At 34.7% G+C, this 21687-nt stretch overlaps 1 protein-coding gene across 1 annotated transcript in view; it reads right to left on the bottom strand.

Moving 5' to 3' along the window:
- Nucleotides 1-1083: 1083 nt before the first annotated feature.
- LOC110023841 overlaps nucleotides 1084-21687 on the bottom strand; it is a 25097-nt gene continuing 4493 nt past the window's right edge. Inside the window, exons 2-5 of the mRNA XM_020723453.1 lie at nucleotides 16318-16327; nucleotides 10202-10882; nucleotides 10089-10158; nucleotides 1084-2064 (exon numbers count right to left, since the gene is read on the bottom strand). Of these exons, the coding sequence (XP_020579112.1) occupies nucleotides 1298-2064; nucleotides 10089-10158; nucleotides 10202-10882; nucleotides 16318-16327 (1528 nt within the window). The 3' untranslated portion in view covers nucleotides 1084-1297. The remainder of the gene's footprint in view (nucleotides 2065-10088; nucleotides 10159-10201; nucleotides 10883-16317; nucleotides 16328-21687) is intronic.

Here is a 21687-nt window from a genome sequence, read left to right as displayed (position 1 = left end):
CCCTATAGTTCGTGAATTCTTTACTAACGCTAAGGAATGCAAGGTCTATAAAGCTTTTGTTAGGCGCAAGTGGGTTTCATTTGACAGTGTTGCAACCAAACTTGCATATTGGTTGTTGAATTGTGATATTTTGAGTTATTTTGCTTGTATTGATTTAGGAACCCAATGCAAAGTATGGAATGAGAAGCACATTGATTTTTCTGCCAAAGCACATACCATAAAATTCAATTCCCATACATTCCTTCATCAATATCAGGTTGTTACCCAGTTTACATGACAACAAAATAATAAGGGATCATGATGTAATAACTTATGAAAAATACAGTTGATGACAGCTGAAATGGGTAAGCTAATCACAAACTCAATTTTTTATATGACTCTCGATAGCACAACCAGGGAAAAAACAAATCTTTACAAAGAGTGCAATAAAAAGAGGCTCCTTTACACTTATAGGAGCCTGGGGAGCTAGCCCCAACAGCCCAACAAGCAAATTCTTCTACAAGAGTGATTTTTCTGTCCTGAGTCCGGACGTGCGGACAACGACCGCGATGCAGCGATACGATCCTCCACTGCACGTCTGGACTCCGGACAGAAAAATTAGGCCTTCTACACACCTTAATCTGCACAAGCAATTATTTTCTACTGCAGTGTGCATCAAAATAACGAATCTAAAATTGTGTAATATTTTTTAAAAAGGAAGATTTATATATATACCGCTCAATTTCTATGTATTTATATATCCCACATCTAAGCTTCAATTCTTACATATATGACATTTTACCCATGCATGAAAAGATGTAATTCTCAACTTTGAGTCATATCGAGCTAATTCCAAGCTAAAACAAAACCAAATATCTCAATTTGAGTCAGCTCATTTTAATTTCAAGCATATTCAGCTCGATTCCATTTCAAACATGCTCGGCTTAAAATTGAATAAAATGAACCACGAGCCAATTTCAAACCGACTTCAACTAAACTCATATATCTGATTATTAAACAGCCACTCACCAGCACAAGCATATTAACTAAAACAGGAATATTATCTCAAGAGTAAAAAGTACTAACAGTATATGCATCACTTAAACAAGAAAAGTGCAGATGAAATATCATCATCCCCCCTATGCAATATGTTCAAATTCAGTATGCATGCTGATTCTATATATATGATGTGAACTTCTTACCTAATATTTTCTCTAACTTCAAACACATCAACACACAAGATCTAGAAAAAACCTATGAACAAAGACTAACAACCAAAAACAGAACAAATCTGAAAGATTTTCAGCACAGAACTGAATCAGAATGCTGGTAGCCTTCTTCTTCTTCCTCCTCCTGGTTTGCTTGAATCCACAGGAAGATCTCCAGGCTCTATTACTTGTATCATCCGCCTCTTCTTCGCGATTTCCGCTCTCTGGTATCCATCATGAAGCTTCTTCTTCGCAATCTCCAACCTCGACATATCTTCAACTTCCTCCACCTGCTTTCTCTTTGCTCCAGAAGAAGAATGGCTACCTGCCTTTTCTTCAGAAATTGGCACCGTGGATTCAGCTGTGGATTTAACCCATTGATCCACCAAAAGCTTCCATCCATTAACGAGATTCAGAACAAGGTTTCGAATATGAACAGAGCTATGTTTGCGCAGAGCATTCACCATTCTTCCAATTTCAGTCCTTTTCAGAGTTTCGACAGACATTTCCATGAGTTGCAGAGTCTTCAGAGCTTCATACAAGACTTCATCAGAACCAGAGCCGCTGCAAAGAACCTGCTTTATCCTCATCACCTCTTTATCTATCTGAATCTCTTGGGGATTCTCACAATTATAGCCATTTTTCTCCTCCACCTCCTTCCTGGGATCATCATCGCCATTGTTGGAATTCTGGAGCTTCTCTGCAATCATATCTTTCTTCTCCTTAAACTCATTCGGGCGATCCACCGCTGCCAAGACGATGGCTTTCTCGATCAACTCAAAAATGTCAGTTTTTGCGCTGCCGAAGAACTTCCTCCAGTAATCCAGCGACCTCTTTGCGTCCGCCATTGTCGTCCCTGCAAGCTCGGACTGCTTCGCTGATCAGAAGGAGAAGAAACACAGAGCGATTACCGTTTCCTTCGTGTTGGTTATCTGCGGCCGAACGATAAAATGTGATAAAAGTGTAAACTTTTCAATAGTGGAACCTATAAATCCGCAGTTTTTAATGGAAAGGGGAGGACGTGCATTAACGGCTTTCTTAAAATAAATCTCAAATTTTATTATTTAAAATTATTAATTAAATTTTAATTTACTTGATTTTCTTCAGATTCAAAAAACATAAATGGATATTGATTAATATTTATGTATATCATTTTCATAATTTGATCTACACGAAGTCTGTCTTAAAAAATTTGTGGCCTATGGTGGGTTATTTGTGTTTGACTTATAAAAATTATATTTTATTTATTCTGAAATAACTTCTAAAGTATTTGTTTGTATTGACTCGATTCAAATTCATTTGTTCGGATCAAACTCATGTTCTGCTTGAGTTTTAAAAAAGTCAAATCCATAATTTAAAAGTCAAATTAATAATTTAATTAATTACAATTGAATTAAAAAATAAAAAACATTTTATTTTAAAAAAATAACTAAAAAGCACTTTGAGTGAATCTAAGACTTAGGAGTTCTCAGGACTTTGTTTTTTAGTTTTATAGAGGATTCGCGGTGAAGCTTTCTCAATTTAGCAATGTGGGACAAGTGGTTTGAGAGAAAATAGGGCATTTCCATGCACATCACCCAATTCTTATGTATTTATATTTCTAACACCATTTTTTTTTTTAAATCTTATGGGTATTTACATACATACCAACCAATTATTTTGTATTTACATATCTAACATCTAGCTTTCCTTTTTTATATTTTTATAAACAAAATTTTTTATATCATTAAATTATTTTCTTGCATTATTTATTTATTATTTAATTAAATCGAGTCAAAATGAGTGGAACTGGATCAAACAAAAGTTTATTCATGTTCGGCTTGTTAATAAATCGAGCTCAAAAAATTTATTTGTGTTCGGTTTGTTTGTTTATCAAATGAATCAAGCATGAGCATCTTAGTAAGTTAAACACAAGCTATTCGTGAACAACGAGCTTTTTTGCCACCGCTACCTATCACAAGTGTAAGGGTGTGTTTGGGGAAATTGTAGCATATTAAAAAGTTGTTGTGCAGCAGCTGTGCCAGAAAACCAGCTACTGGCACAGCTGTTGCGGGGAAACTAGTTGTTTTTATGTTCTGTGAAGTTTTGCAGTAATTGTGCTGCAACTATTTATGAACAAATGATATTTCTGCTCATATATTATAGTGTTGTTTATAGTAAAATCAGACTTGATTGCACATTTCATACTTGAAAATAAATATCTAATTTGAATATTACAAAATCAAAAATAACACCTCATTATACAGTGAGTAACACAATAATCAAAATGAAAAATAAGACTATTACAATAATAGTTAATATTATTATATGTTATTTTTAAAATGCAGTCAGTTAATGTCACTAAATGATCCCTTCTCCAACGAAAGTCTCCATGCCTAATCACTATCTGTGGTGGAATCCTCGAACTGATTTCCCCACCTTAAGAAGAAACCACCACCAACATCCACACATACCACAAACTTCACCACCAATAGCACTACAACCACGACAAAGAAAAAACACCATCAACATCCACACACCACCAATAACACCTCTAACAGTACCACCACCAGGGCACAATATCACCATCAAAAGCACCATCAACATGACACACAAAAACCATCAGCAATACCACCAACATACCATTGCCAAGCTAAATAAAGAGGACAAACAACCAACCCCGACCAAACCGAGCAAAACTTTTTTGCAATTCTAATCGAATTGAACCAAAAACAAAATAGAGCAAAGAACCCCAACTGAGCAAGCCACACTAAGAAATAAATCACAAAAACCAAACCACAAATCCCATTGATCAGAAAATAAAAGGAAATGGGAAATGTCAGAAATCTCAAAGGGCCTCAAATTGAACCCTTCCAACACAGAGCAAAGAGCATAGGCCACACATATAATTGAAGAATGCCAGAAATTGCAAAGAGGCTGACATAGAACCGTTCCAACATATACCACAGAGCGAAGGACACATGAGAATTAGAAAATTTTCATAAACTGCAAATAGAGCAAAACCAAAAATCGTAAAGAGCAAGCCACACAGGGAAAACCTTAAAGTAGAACCAAGAATATCAACACCATTTGTATAGGGTAGAGAATATCATACGGAGATATGGGAGAGTGCCACCAGAACTAGAGACTGGAGAAAAGGGAGGAAGGAAGGAGATGAGAGACGCCACCAGAACCACCGACCAGAGATAAGGGAGAGGAGAAGGGAGTTAGGGCACAAATGCACGAGAGAAGAACGACTGCAAAAGGGACACACGAACAAAATTTGAATGTTGTAAAAGAGGTAGCAGGGTAATATCTCGCAAAATGCAGGAAATGGGGTCGAACCTACGACCCACTTTTAGATGTGTTTATCCCAAAAAACTTTTGCATCGCTCTTTCCAAAGATTTGTTTCTGGATTTTTCCATCGCACCACAACTAAAATGTTGTCACGAACACACCGTAAGTGTAAATCATGCGACAACAAATGCAACCCCTTGACGATCAACTTCTTTAAACTTGTGATATGTCGGCTAGCCCGATAGGTGTGGTCTATGTCAATCATCAATACATTGTTGGTAGTTATTTAGCCTTAAAGTTCGCTCTGCCCTAGGTCTATCAACTTTCAATTCCCACGACCTATCACACTTCTTTGGCTTTTCAATGTCCAGCGATCAGCCTTTTAAGTCTGCTTGTGGCAACTTCTAGGCCACCTTGAGAACCCTTTCGGTCGTCCATCTTTATTAGATCAGGTCCATTAGTCTTATCATCATTTGAGAAGCGTACTTTTTTCTATGTACATATTTAGTTCTTCGATGTTCTCGAATTTTAGGAAGTCATGCTGCAATAAGAGAGAGAGAATTAATAGATTCAATAATTATTTCTTAGACCATAGTCAATGTTTAAAGCCTTAAAAACTCCATTAATTTTTGTGCCTTATGCTACTATAAATAGTTTGACAAGACTTTCTTAGAATTTCATTAAGCTTTACTTCATTTGTCTAATGTCACTCTTCTTGATAGAAATTTTGATTGACGGAGAAGCCTACTGCGGCCCAAGCTAATGTCCCAACAAAAATACTCCTTTAAGGCTTGTTTGGTAAGAATGTGCGAAGTAGCGGGTTGAAGTTCAAGTGGATGCTCCATAGACGGACTAGCAAGGATCTTATCAAACAGTCCTGAAGGGTGTCGCTAATGCCCTTAATTATGTTGATCCTCCATCAGCCCAACAACTCCTTCTGTGTGATCCCCAAAGGCATTGTTCAAGCATTTGATAATGCTGATGCATCAGTCAATTATCTGGGATCTCCCTGTGCAACCCCAAGAGACAGTCCCCAAATTTCAAAGATGTTGACCATTGCTATCGTTGTAGGGGGGTGTCAAAATCTCTGAATCAGATCGATTTGTTGTCATTCATGGGTCAGGAGGACTGTCAGGTGCAATAGCTTTAAAGGGACACCACAGCAGGGTATTCAAGCAACTTAAGACAATGAGTCATCTACTCCTTTCTCATGCGTGTTTGAGTGCCTAAGAGTGACGGGCAAGGATGATATCTACTTGTGATGGTTGATTATTGTCTGCTGAAGGTCATTCCTTGTATTTTACTTTTACAAGCTATGGACTAGACGACTCGACTTCCCTTAACTTAAATGAGCTTCTGAGTCTTCTTCTGAGTTAAGAGTTCGTGAGTGAGATGTTGGGAGTTTTAAATGAGGACTTAGGGATGACTGAATCACTATCAGGGGTGGCGCACAAGTAAAGGATGGACGAGACAATCGGCTTGTGGTAGACTGTGAGGTGATGGGTTTTTAAGGTGACAGACCCCTTGTGCGTGAATCTGAATATGAGGGGCATTTTGGAGGAGATAGGACTACATCTAAGATTTTACAATCATAATTTTATTAGCCTGCACTATTTAAGGATGTGAATAACTTTAGAAAAGTGCAATTGTTGCCAAAGATAGGCAACATAAAGAAAAGATGAAATTCCCCTCGATTATAACTTAGAAATTGAATTACTTAATGTTAAGGAATAGATCTTATAGGAACTTTTATTAATTTATTAGGAAATCAATTTATTTTAGTTGCAGTAGATCATGTGTCAAAATAGATTGATGCTATAGTTCCTCGAAAAAATGATACTAGTATTATTCTTAAATTCTCTAGTTAAGCGGTAATATCTTTTCATGCTTTGGAATGTCTAGAGCAGCGATTATTGATGAGAATAACCATTTATGTAATCATCAAGTTTAAAATTTTTTTGTCAAAAATATGGAATTATATATAGATCTATTACTACCTACCACTCCCAAACTCATGACTAAGCTAAAATATTTAATCGGGAGATAAAAATGATATTGAAGAAATTAGTGAATACCAATAGAAAAGATTGCACAATTAAAATCGATGATATTTTATGGGCATATAGCTCACCATACATATTTTTATTGGGACATCACATTATTATTTATTATATGAAAAAAAATTTTCAAAACTGTGCCCACGAGGCTTTCTTCCTCTTCTTTTGTTATACTTTATGGGCATATAGCTCACCATACCTAAGCTACAACTTTCTTTCTCTTCTACTTCACCTTCAGACAATATTTCTCCCAATGACCCGTCTCTAAACATAAAACACATTGATTTTTCTCAAAATTGCGCACACGCTACTTGCTCTGCTTTTGAGAAGTTTTGTGTTACCGCCTTTTTTGTCGAATTATTCTTCTTTTAAGATCTACAACGTTAGAGTGTAAGTGTCTCAGCTTCTCTATCTTTGTTGACTCATTGTTCATTCGATAGACTTGATGATTCAACAATGTCGTAGTCACTTCACCATAATTCAATACCTTAAGAGTGAATTTAATAGAAGGAGTGGCTTGTCTTTCTCTCCAACCTCCTTATCAAAATTTATTTGATCTGCTAACAACTTTGTGAAGTAATTCAAGTGTTCATTAATAAGAATCCCCCATCTCATTTAAAATATGTAGAGTTAATGCTTCATACGAAGACATTTATTTATGCTATTTGTAAGATATTTGTACTCTAACCTCTTCTATAATTTTTTATTGAAGTTTTCATCATCACCTCATATTTTGTTTCCTAGGTCAAGCAATTTTGGATCAAGCCACCCACAAACACTCTGGTTCATCTTCAATCAATCTTTCTCTGACATCTCTTCAAGACATTCTTTGTTGTACAGAAATTCCTCCAGACTGAAAGAACACGTCGCCTCCATCACCTCGCATCGCCGCCAAATTTCTCTTTGTCGCCAAATTTCATTGCATTGATTTTGACGGGATATGTAACCACTTGATGAATAATCTTTTCCACCGTCATAGTGGATGTTAAAGAACTTGATATCGTGTTGTCAACATTAAAACTATTCTTTCAAATTCAGTCGTTTGCAGAGTTTCGACAGACATTTCCATGAGTTCCAGACAATATACTTTGTGTTAGAGAAGATTCAAATTCCATTTGATATCATGTAGTGCTTTCCGAGGTTCTGCGAGCTCTGGAGATCTCAGACATGGTGAACAGGTTCCTGTTAGGATCTTAAGAGACGGACTTCTTTCAGATTTGAAATCGGGAATAGAGCTTTATGCTAAGGCCATTTAACTTCTACTTGTTAAATAGAGATGAAGTGACTTGAAACTCTCTTATTGCTGGGAATTTATAGAATTTAAAGACAGATTGTAAAGTGCGACCAAGATGCAATTTTTCTTATAGAGATGCAAGAGAAAGGTGAATTTCTAATTGAATTTGCATAATGAACCCTCTAGTTATACTGAGAAACTTCACTCACAGTCATAAAAAGGGACTGGGAAACAATGTTTTTGCTTCAAATGCTCTTCCTCGAAATGCAGAAGTCTGAAATTTTCTTACATGATTACACCATCTCCACACTCTTTGAGGACTGTCATGACAATGTACTGCAAAAAAAAGTACTGTAAATGATGCAAAAAAAGGTTTTTCTGCAGTACATGAAAATAATGTAGTATATTGGACATAAGATCAAGGGTACACACAATCTGGAAGCTACAAAGAAGCTTTGAAACTCTTTGAATGAATGGAATTTAAAGGTGCCATACCAAATGCAGAAGTGCTGAAATTGTTTCTGTATGGAGTATCTATTCTAGCACATAGAAAGCAAAGAATCAAATTTTCAAGCCATGTAATATTTGGAACTTTGTGAGAATACAAAATGACTCCATGCTTTAATTGTTTACTGACACAACATGATTGCATACTATTAAATTATATAAATATCATCATCATCATCACTAATAGCAATGGGTGCACACAATGTGGATACTGCACAGAAGCTCTCAAACTCTTTGAATGAATGGAATTTGAAGGTGCCATACCAAATGCAAAAATGCTGAAACTTTTTCTGTATGGAGGATCTATTCCAGTATATAGAGAGCAAAGAATCAAATTTTCAAGCCATCTAATCTTTGGAACTCTGTGAGCATACAAAATGACTCCATGTTTTAATTGTTTACTGAGACAACATGATTACATAGTATTAAATTATATAAACATCATCGTCATCATCATTACTAATATCACATATTCTCACTTAATTGCAGAGCTGCTGCAAGTTACAGACAGTTTTGTGGTTTCAGGCTATCAACATGGTTTATTGTTGATACCAAAACTGATGAGCTTATGAAGATTATTTAGAATACTATTAATAAGTTAACCATACATTTAAATGATGATTAATAGCAAATATGTATTAAGCATCAGTTTCACTTGGACATTTATCATTTTACCCCAATCAAATCCTAAATTTAATTTTCAAAATTCTTAATTTGAATACTGCATTGAACTTCTTTCTTAATCAAACCAATTTTCTTTAATGATACATTTCCTTGTGAGAATTAGAAAGCAATTATTTCCAACTGCAGGGTGCATCTAATAAAGAATTTAAAATTGTGCAATATTTTTTAAAAGGAAGATTTACATATATACCGCTCAATTTCTATGGCATTTTACCCATGCATGAAGAGATGTGCTAGATATGTAAATAAATCGAAAATTGGATGGTATGTATGTAAATACCCCTTTTAAAGATCAGTTCTAAAACTTCAAGCAACTCATTGCGCTCTCTGTTCTCCACTAAACGCTGAAAATAGTTCTACTTACTCAAGGCCAGCTATAAGACCTTTAATCATTTGAAAATTGATTCACATTTTGGCTCTGATGAAGATCGGATTGAAATAAATGAGCAGAGCTATGAGCCGAAACTTGGATTGAGTTTTTTTCGAGCCGATTTCGAGCCATAGATCGCCTGCTGAATCGAGATCGGCACCTAACATTTTTTATTTATAAAAAATCTATTTGTTATGCTAATTAAAATTGAATATAATGAGCTACAAGACAATTTTAAGATAATTTCAAGCTGAAATGGATCCTAAACAACTCAATTTGAGCCAATTGGTTTCAACTTTGACTTTGAGTCATATCGAGCTGATTCCAAGTTGAAACAGAACCAAATAACTCAAGTTGAGTCAGCTCCTTTCAATTTCGAGGCAGCTGCATCTTAATACAATTTCAAACCTGCTTGGCTTAAAATTGAATATGACCAACAACAAGCCGATTTCAAACCGGCCTCAACTAAACTAAAAATCTGATCATTAACAGCTCTTCACCAGCACAAGCATATTATCTAAAACAAGAATATTATCTCACGAGTAAAAAGTACGAACAGTAAATGCATCACTAAAACCAGAAAAAAGCAGATGAAATATCATCATCCCCCCTATACAATATGTTCAAATTCAGTATGCTTGCTGTATCTATATATCTCTGTTATTCTATATATAATCTAGATATATGATGCAAACTTGGTACCTAATATTCTCTCTAACATCAGACACATCAACACAGAAGATCTAGAAAAAAATTATGAACAAAGACTAACATCCAAAAGCAGAACAAATCTGAATCAGAACTGAATCAGAACGCTGGTAGCCTTCTTCTTCTTCCTCCTCCTGGTTTGCTTGAATCCACAGGAAGATCTCCAGGCTCTATTACTTGTATCATCCGCCTCTTCTTCGCGCTTTCCGCTCTCTGGTATCCATCATGAAGCTTCTTCTTCGCAATCTCCAACCTCGACATATCTTCAACTTCCTCCACCTGCTTTCTCTTTGCTCCAGAAGAAGAATGGCTACCTGCCTTTTCTTCAGAAATTGGCACCGTAGATTCAGCTGTGGATTTAACCCATTGATCCACCAAAAGCTTCCAGCCATTAACGAGATTCAGAACGAGGTCTCGAATATGAACAGAGCTATGTTTGCGCAGAGCATTCACCATTCTTCCAATATCAGTCCTTTTCAGAGTTTCGACAGACATTTCCATGAGTTGCAGAGTCTTCAGAGCTTCATACAAGACTTCATCAGACCCAGAGCCGTTGCAAAGAACCTTTTTTATCCTCATCACCTCTTTATCTATCTGAATCTCTTGGGGATTCTCACAATTATAGCTATTTTTCTCCTCCTCCTCCTTCCTGGGATCATCATCGCCATTGTTGGAATTCTGGAGCTTCTCTGCAATCATATCTTTCTTCTCCTTAAACTCATTCGGGCGATCCACCGCTGCCAAGACGATGGCTTTCTCGATCAACTCAAAAATGTCAGTTTTTGCGCTGCCGAAGAACTTCCTCCAGTAATCCAGCGACCTCTTTGCGTCCGCCATTGTCGTCCCTGCAACCTCGGACTGCTTCGCCGATCAGAAGGAGAAGAAACACAGAGCGATTACCGTTTCCTTCGTGTTAGTTATCTGCGGCCGAACGACAAAAATGTGATAAAAGTGTTAACTTTTCAATATTAGAATCTATAAATCCGCAGTTTTTAATGGAAAGAGGAGGACGTGCATTACCCGACTTTCTTAAAATAAATCTCAAATTTTACTATTTAAAATTATTAATTAAATTTTAATTTATTTGATTTTCTTCAAGATGTGGACTCAAAAAGCATAATTTATTTATATCATTTTTCATAATTTGATTTACATGAAATCTCTGTTAAAATTTTGTAAATCATTTTGCTATGTCTCCAAGAGAGTGAAGAAGCTTTAAGATTTCGGTTAAGTCGTTGGCTTCGAACAAAGAGTCAGTTCCTTCAAAAAAGTATCATGTCCCTTCTATTATATGCCCTACAGTGGAGTTGTAGTTGATTAGCTCATGATCTCCTTCAATTATAGCTTCAACTTAAATTTTAAAAGTTCAGTCTTTATTTTAAATATTTTCAATTAAAAAATTCATTAAACAATACTTATGTTAAACTAAAACCTTGAATTTATCAACTTTGTTTTTACTTTTATAGAGGATTCATGGTGAAGCTTTGTTCAATTTAGCAATGTGGGACAAAAGTCGAATGGGGGCAATTACATGCATGATGCATATCACCCAATTCTTATGTATTTAAATATCTAACACCTAATTTTTTTTTTTATTAAATTTTATGGGTATTTACGTACATACCGGCCAATTCTTATGTATTTACATATCTGACATCTAACTTTTCGTTTTACATTTTTATATTAAAAAAAAAATTATATCATTATATTATTTTTTGACATTATTTATTTATTATTTAATTAAATCGAGTCAAAATGAGACGAACACGATCGAACAAAAGTTTGTTCATGTTCGGCTCGTTTATCAATCGAGCTCAAAAAATTTATTCGTGTTCGGCTTGTTTGTTTATCAAACGAATCAGACATGAGCATCTTAGTAAGTTGAACACGATCCATTCGTGAATGACGAGCTTTTTTGACACATCTGTTTATCACAAGTCAAAGGGTATGTTTGGGGCAATTGCAGGATATTAAAAAACTGTTGTGCAGCAGCTGTGCCAGGAAGTCAGCTGGTGGCACAACTGCTGCGGAGATGCTAGGTGTTTGTATGTTTTTTGAAGTTTAGTAGCAGTGGCGCTACAACTATTTATGAACAAACGACATTTTTGCTTCTACAGTATAGTGTGGTTTATAGCAAAATCAGTCTTGATTGCACATTTCATACTTAAAATTAAATATATAATTTGAATATTACAAAATAAAATATGACACCTCATTATACAGTGAGTAACACGATAATCAAAATTAAAAATAAGACTATTACAATAATAGTTAATATTATCATAATGTTATTTTTAAAATACAGTCCGTTAATGTCACAAGATGATCCCTCCTCCAACGAGACTCTTCACGCCTAATCACTATTTGTGGTGAAATCCTCGAACCGTTTTACTCAACTTAAGAAGAAACCACCACCAACATCCACACATACCATCAGTTTCACCACCAATAGCACCACGACCACGACAAAAAAAACACCATCAACATTGACACACCACCAACAACACCTCTAACAGTGCCACCACCATGACACAATATCACCATCAAAAGCACCACCAAAATGGCACAAAAAAACCAACAACAATGCCACCAACATACAATTGTCGAGCTAAACAAAGAAGACAAACCACCAAACCAAGCAAAATTATTTTGCAATTTTAATCAAATTGAACCAAAAACAAAATAAAACAAAGAGCCCAACTGAACAACCCACACTAGGCAATAAATCACAAAAACCAAACCACAAATCCCATTGATCAGAAAATGAAAGGTAATGGGAAATGTCAGGAACCTTAAAGGGCCTCAATTCGAACCCTTCCAACACAAAGAAAAGAGCACATGCCACCCATGTAATTGAAGAATGCCAGAAATTGTAAAGAGGCTCACATAAAACCGTTCCAACATATACCACAGAGCGAAAGACACACGAGAATTAGAAACCTCAAACAAGAACCAAGAATATCAACACTATTTGTATAGGGTAGAGAATATCATACAGACATATGGGAGAGTGCCACCAGAACTAGAGACCGGAGAAAAGGGAGGAAGTAAGGAGATGAGAGATGCCACCAAAACAACAGACCAAAGATAGAGGAGAGGAGAAGAGAGCAAGGGCACAAATGCGGGAGAGAAGCACGACAGCAAAAGGACACACAAACAAAATGTGAATGTCGTAAAAGAGACAACAGGGTAATATCTCGCAAACAAGATGCAGGAAGCGGGGTCGAACCTCCAACCCGCTTTTAGATGTGTTTATCCAAAAAAAATTGTTGCATCTCTCTTTACAAAGATTTGTTTCTGCATTTTTCCACCACACCGCAACAAAATGGTGTCACAAATGCACCCTTAGTGTAAATCGTGTGATATCAAATGACAACCCCTTGACGGTCTACTTCTTTAAACTTGTGTTATGTCAGCAAGCCCGATAAGTGTGGTCTATGTCAATCATCAATATATTGGTGGTAGCCGTTTGGCCTTAAAGTTTGCTCTGCCCTAGGACAATCAACCTTCAGTGCCCACGACCTATCACGCTTCTTTGGCTCTTCAATGTCCAGCGATCATCCCTTTAAGTCTGCTTGTGGCAACTCCTAGGCCACCTTAAGAACCCTTTCGGTAGCCCATCTTTATTCGATTTTATCATCATTTGAGAAGCATACTTTTTCCTATGTACATATTTAGTTCTCTAATGTTCTCAAAATTTAGGAAGTCATGTTGCAATAAGAGAGAGGGAATTAATTGATTCAATAACTATTTCTTAGATCAAAGTCAATGTTTAAAGCTTTAAATACTCTATTAAGTTTGTGCCTCATGCTACTATAAATAGTTTGACAAGACTTTCCTAGGATTTCATTAAGCATTACTTCATCTGTCTAATGTCATTCCCCTTGCTAGAAATTTTGAATAGCAGAGAAGCCTACTGCGACCCAAGCTAATGTCCCAACAAAAATACTTCTTTAAGGCTGGTTTGGTAAGCATGTGCGATGTAACGAGTTGAAGTTCAAGTGGATGCTCCATCGACGGACTAGCAAGGATCTTATCAAACAGTCCTAAAGGTGCGGCTAATTTCCTCGATTATGTTGATCCTCCATCAGCCAAACAACTCCTCCTGGGTGATCCCCAAACACATTGTTCAAACATCTGATAATGTTGATGCATCAGTCAACTATTTGGGGTCTCCCTGTGCATCCCCTGGAGACAGTCCCCACTTTTCAGAGATGATGTTATCATTGGAGGGGGTGTCAAAATTCTTGAATCAGATCGATTTGTTGCCATTCTTGGGTCAGGAGGACTGTTAGGTGCAATGACTTCAACGGGACACCACAACAGAGCATTCAAGCAACTTAAGGAAATGATTTATCTACTCCTTTCTCATACGTGTTTGAGTGCCTAACAACGATGGGAAAGGATGATATCTACTTGTGATAGTTGATTATTGCATGCTGAAGGTCATTCCATGTATTTCACTTTTACAATATATGGACTAGACGACTCGACTTCCAGTAACTTAAATGAGCTTTTGAGTATGTTTCTGAGTTAAGAGTTGGTGAATGAGAAGTTGGGAGTTTTGAACGAGGAGTTAGGGATGACTGAATCACTATTAGAGGTGGGGCCCAAGTAAAGGATGGGCGAGACAATCGGCTTGTGGTAGACTGTAAGGTGACAGGTTTTTAAGGTGACAAACCCCGTATGCGTGAATCTGAATATGAGGGACATTTTTGCAGAGATAGAACCACATCTAAGATTTTAAAATCATAGTTTTATTAGCCTGCACTATTTAAGGATGTGAATAACTTTAGAAAAGTGCAATTGTTGCCAAAGATAGGCAACATAAAGAGAAAAGATGAACCACGATTATAAATTAGAAATTGAATTACTTGATGTTAAGGGATAGATTATATAGGACCCTTTCTTAATTTATTAAGAAATCAATTTATTTTAGTTGCAATAGATCATGTGTCAAAATAGAGTGACGTTATAGTTGCTCAAAAAATGATACTATGATTATTTTTAAATTATCTAGCTAAGTCGTAATATATTTTCATGCATTGGAATGTCTAGAGCATTGATTATTGATAAGAATAACCATTTATGCAATCATCAAGTTTAAATTTTTTTGACAAAAATATGGAATTAGATATAGATTCGTTACTATCTATCACAGCCAAACTCGTGACTAAGCTAAAATATTTAATCGGTAGATAAAAATGATATTGAAGAAATTAGTGAACACCAATATAAAAGATTGCACAGCTAAAATAGATGATATTTTATGACATATAGCTCACCGTACATATTTTTATTGGGACGTCACATTATTATTTATTATATGAAAAAGATTTCCAAGACCGCACCCATGAAACTTTATTTCTCTACTTTTATTATATTTTATGAGCATATAGCTCACCATACCTAAGCTGCAACTTTCTTTCTCTTCATCTTCAGTTTCGGACAATATTTCTTCAAATGACCAGTCCCTAAACATAAAACACATTGATTTTTCCGAAGACCGCTCCCACGAAACATGTTCCGCTTTTGAGAAGGGTCGTGTTGCCGCCTTTTTTGTTGAATTATTCTTCTTTTAAGATCTACCATGTTAGGGTGTAAATGTATCAGCTTACTCTATCTTTGTTGACTCCTTGTTCATTTGATTGAATTGATGATTCAACAGTATTCACTTCACCATAATTCAATACCTTAAGAGTGAATTCAATAGGAGTGCCTTGTATTTATCTCCAACCTCCTTATCAAAATTTAATTGATCTGCTACTAGCTTTGTGAAGTAATTCAAGTGTTCATCAATAATAACCCCCATTCTCAATTAAAATATGTTGAATTAATGCTTCATATGAAGACAATTATCTATGCTCTTTGTAAGATATTTGCACACCAACATCTTCTATAATTTTTTAATAGAAGTTTTCATCATCACCTCATATTTGATTTCGTAGGTCAAGCAATTTTGGATCAGGCCGCCCACAAACACTCTAGTTCATGTTCAATCAATCTTTCTCTGACATTTGTTCAGGGCATTCTTTGTTATGCATAACTTCCTCCAGACAGAAAAAACAAGTCACCTCCATCACCTCGCATCGCCACATGCCAAATTTCTTTTTGTCGTTGAATTTCATCGCATTGATTTTAATGGAATATATAACCACTTGATGAATCAGCTTTTCCACCGCCATAGTGGATGTTGAAGAACCTGATATCATGTTATCATTCATTAAAACTACTGTATAAAAAAATCTTTCTAGCAGAATAGAACATTCCTTGAAATATTTTTTCCTCATTACTTTTGGAAACCTGAAAAAAAAAACAAACAAAAACAATTCACCTAAAAAATATTCCTTGTTTCTTTAATCTTTTATCCTTAAAATTCCTCTTTTTTAAAAAATATCTTCACTCGGAAGCTTTCCTTTTTTTTCACTTCCCAAAATTTCCTTAACTCAAAAGCTTTCCCTTATTAAACAAATCTTTTTATTCTCTATTCCATGTTAATTTTTCTGTCAGACTGTGTCTGTTGCCGCCAGAGCAGCCTCCTGTCGCGGTCGTCGGGACAAAGAGGTCTTGGAAATTTTGGAAAAGACGTGTGAGGTTGGTCCCAATGGCAAGATGACTTGTTTCACCGACCTTCTTGGCGGCCCTATTTGTCGCGTTCACCGAATCCTTGGGTCCAAGCCATAGACCCGCCATTAATCAACCGTCGAAACTCTGAATATGTCTGCAAAACGAGTCAGACCACCTGGTACAGAAATTTCAACAACATACCCCATATTTGCTATTGTAGAAATTGAACCACGCCCTAATCACGAACATCAAGCTTTGATTCCAATTGTTATGTGAAACAATGTGAAAATAAATAAATTAATACAATAACAATTGCAAAATATTTACATGGTTCGATGTTGATTTGATTCACTTAAAACCACAGGAAGGGAGATTTTACTAGCGTGGGATGGGGAGAAGGAAAAGAACAATTTGAGGCTACAAGTTCTACACTTATCACTGTACCTCTCTCATGAACCTTAGGTCCCTTTTATAGAGTAGGATCACGACATACAAGTAAATAAAGTCAAAAGACTAAATTATACCTAATTACAATTAAAGCCATTAATACAACAAATCAATTCCCTCCTCTATCACAAGTTTCCTCCCAAGTTAAGTTATTATTATTTTGAGCAGTTTGAGCTATATGATTTGCCTGATCATGTTAATAACTGAATGGTTATTGAAACTAAGTTATAGAAGTTGACCTGACCAATCTCGTGTTTTTGAACGCGGAGGTCAATTTCATGTAGCATTCCATCTTTATAGCATTTGTCAGTTAATTTTCTAAGTTTTCTTCAACAGTATCATACACTTCATTTGTGATAAACCTCGGTCAGTGATAACAAATTGACAACTTTTTGGTAAGGAATAAAAATGTACAAAAAACTCTGCATAACAAATTTGCTTGGGACATCATCTCCATGAAAGCTATAAAAGTGCTCTTTCATGTCTTTGGCCTGCCAGTTACGCTTAGTTTTTAAAATTTGTTTAAAGTTAGTTTGTGTCGAAATCTATATTTTGGCGGAGTTTGGATGAAACCTGGTTTTTCGTGAGCGACAATGGAGTAAATCTCTTAAATCTTCCCTGTAATCTAATTTAGTGAATCTAGCTTTACGTCACAAAGGAAATAGAACAAAAAAAATATATATATTTAAGTAAGCGTTAGATTTAATTTTCATTTTTTTTTTCATTGAGCTAGATCTACCTTAAATTCATGCCTAAATGAAGTTTCATTTGATGGTGCCTAACTACAACTTGCATATAAGAGGCTAGCAAGAATGCCTTTATGATTAATAATAATCTGATTATGTTTTTTTCCATTTAGAAATGAATTTGCAATCCATTAAAATTCTTATGGTAATGTGTTTTTCATGTTATAGATCAAGTCATTTTGAAATAAATCTGTTTTGTTATAATGTTGGTTAATGGGTGTTTAGGGTTTCAGAAATGAGCTCAATTCAATCATCTACATAGGAGGGCATCTCTGTGAATCATCAAATTACTTGTTGATGTAATTTATAATATGTCATATTCACATCCTATAAAGGAAGGAGTAGTGGAAGAAAATTCTTGAGAATTGAGATGTCACTTCTCTTTGTTTGGGCTATGATGATTGTACAATATATGAAATGGAGAATCAATCGCAAACTTTTAAGGAGAGCACAAAAAAAGAAGCTTGAGATTATCTTAATGCAGATGAAAAGTATATTAGTCTTCGTCTTTATTGTAATTTCTATGAAGTTCTTTCTTATGAAGACGGTCGTGTATGTAATGATCCCGTAATTATAATGACACTTTTTTTGTACCATCAATGTACTTTTAGACCTTATTATCAATAGATTTTGCTTAAATTTTTGTTTCAAAAAAATACTGTGTTTCTATCTATGTTAAACATATATTAATCGCACCAAAGTGATCCATAAATGAATTTTTGTTATGTCCCTTCCTTTTGAGAAGAGAGATTTTTATTCAAAATAAATTGAATTGGATGGTATGTCTTATAATTCACTAAAAAAATGGAGTTGTATGTACTATAATTCACTATAAAAAAGGTATGGCTCTTTTAAATAACACTAAATATTTATTAAAACAAAAAAAAAAAAGAAACTACATTGCATAGTTTAGAATTGCACTTAATCTTTGTGTTTTTTCGAGGAGAAAGTGTGTGAAGAAATGAAAGCTGTAATAGCATTTGACTTGTATATAAGTTATTAAACATATTACAATTTGTTTTACTGATCTATGTTGGAACTTTTTTGCAGCAAAATCATAAGTTCCAGACAATATGCTTTGTGTTAGAGAAGATTCAAATTCCATTTGATATCATATAGTGCTTTCTGAGGTTCTGCGAGCTCTGGAGATCTCAGACATGGGGAACAGGCTCCTGTTAGGATCCTAAAAGATGGACTTCTTTCAGAATTGAAATCGGGAATAGAGCTTTATGCTAATGCCATTTAACTTTTACTTGTTAAATAGAGATGAAGTGACTTGAAACTCTCTTATTGCTGGGAATTTATAGAATTTAAAGACAGATTGTAAAGTGCGACCAAGATGCAATTTTTCTTATAGAGATGCAAGAGAAAGGTGAATTTCTAATTGAATTTGCATAATGAACCCTCTAGTTATACTGAGAAACTTCACTCACAGTTCATAAATAAGGGATCGGGAAACAATGTTTTTGCTTCAAATGCTCTTCCTTGAAATGCACAAGTCTGCAATTTTCTTACATGATTACACCATCTCCACACTCTTTGAGGGCTGTCTTGACAATGTACTGCAGAAAAAAGTAGTGTAAATGATGCAAAAAAAGATTTTTTTTCTGCAATACATGAAAAGAATGTAATATCTTGGACATATGATCAATGGGTACACACAATCTTTAAGCTGCAAAGAAGCTTTGAAACTGTTTGAATGAATGTAATTTGAAGGTGCCATACCAAATGCAGAAACGCTCGAATCCATTCCAGTATATAGAGAGGAAAGCATCAAATGTTGAAGCCATTTAATCTTTGGAACTTTGTGAGTATACAAAATGAATCCATGTATTAATTGTTTACTGATACAACATGATTGCATAATAATAAATTATATAAACATCATCATCCTCATCACTGATATCACACATTCTCACTTGGTAGCAAAGTTGTTGCATGTTACAAACAGTTCTGTGGTTTGAGGCTATTAGCATAGTTTATTCTTAAATTATATTAATAATTTAACCATACATTTCCATAAATTATTTGAATTATAGATTATTTTGCATGATGATTAAGAGAAAATATTTATTAAACATGAGTTTCACTTGGACTTTTTCATTTTACCCCAATCAAATTCTAAATTTAATTTTCAAAATTCTCAATTTGAATGCTACATTGAAGTTCTTTTATAGTCATCTTTCTTAGTCAAAGCCAATTTTCTTTAATAAAACATTTCCTTGTGAGAATTACCCGTCAATGAAAAGATGTGAATGTAATGAAATAAGTGATATTTTTATGTGGTACTTTTGATTGGTGTAAATTTAATGAAAAATTTTTTGGTGTTAGATATGTAAATTTAATAAAACATTTGCTTCCATGCTGAATGTCACCTCTAAAGCGTGACACTATTTTATTTTCTCTACTCTGTTACCGACCTATCACCATAGTGAGGTAACAAGAGATAGAGCTATTCTGAATTTCTGTATTCAGAATAATAAAAATATAAATGTAGGGAGAATCATTTTTAAGAATATATTGACTACGACAAGGAGTGAAATAAGTGGAGGTCTAGGACATCCTGACCTTATTTATGCACTTTGCCAACTTTCTGGAGTGGAAGCTGGAAGTGATGAAGAATGGGTTTACCCTATGAAACCCATTAGTAAAGCTAATTTGAAAACTTATGAATCCCATGAAAAATGGAGAACTGGGAGTAGGAGTCAAGAACCTTCTACTAGTAGAGATGTCCCCTCTACAAGTTACGACCTTCCTTCTTCTAGTTCCCCTACCCTAACTGACTTGATGAATGAGTTGACCTTGCAGCAAAAAAGTATGGAATTAATAAATGAAAGGATTGGAGGTTTGGAACATTGACATGATTATGACAGTGAGTACCTTCAGAGGCATTCAAATTTTGAAATAGCTTACTACGAAGCTCAGGCCCGACACTACAGAGGTGAGCCCGATGTTACTTTTCCTAAGTGCCCCGATATACTCAGTATCAGCCCAATCCACCTGCTGGTCAAGGAGACGAAGACATAGTTTGTTTGATATCTATCTAAATGTAGTTGATGTACTTGTACTTTTACTTTTATGTTTGTAATTTTTGTAATAGAAAGAAATGTTTGTTTGTACTTTTATTTTTATTGTTGTAATTGGATAATTTTAATTATTTTTATAATTGTTAGTGTGGTAGTTAAAATTTGCATGTGTAGTATAATGGATGTTGATTAGTACTTTGTGAATTGTAATGTGATTTGATTTTCTTTTTTACATTTTAATTGTAATTGTCTTTTGTTTAGTATTGTAGGTGTTAGTGAATTATTATATGTTTGTTTAATGTTTTATTTTTATACTTATTTCAAAATTTCATTACCCAGCAATTTCTCTAATGATTTATATGTGTAGAAAACTCCTAATGTTACAGATCAGGTAAAGTAGAAATTGTGAGAATGACTGCAAAAATTTTAGAATGATGAAAATGCCTAAAATACTGAGGTATGATTTATATTTAGAGTTTTTTTTTCCACATGTATCATTTCATATTGAAAAATTTAAGTTTGGAGGAGGGATAAAAAAAATTAACTATTAGATGTCCTCTATTTAAATATTTAAAAAAATTATTAATATGATTTTATGTAGTGAATTTAATTCAGGTAACTATATTTTGTAGCCATTTAAATATTATAGTAGATTTAAAGGAATATTTTTGTAATGAAAATTAATTTTGTAGATTAAAGATATTTTAGTATAAGAGAATAAGATTATAGTTAATTATTTAAAGTAAAGGAAACTATATTTTGAAGAGTTAAGAATCTGGAAATTCATTTGAGAAGAAAAGATTGAGACTCAATGATGTAAAAGCTATGAAATATTTATAAGGTAAATGAATGCTTTGAGTTTCAAATTTAGGGAAAG

This window comes from Phalaenopsis equestris, unplaced genomic scaffold, assembly GCF_001263595.1.
Source record: "Phalaenopsis equestris unplaced genomic scaffold, ASM126359v1 Scaffold000233, whole genome shotgun sequence".
NCBI lineage: Eukaryota > Viridiplantae > Streptophyta > Magnoliopsida > Asparagales > Orchidaceae > Phalaenopsis > Phalaenopsis equestris.
This window is presented reverse-complemented; position numbering and strand designations above follow the sequence as displayed.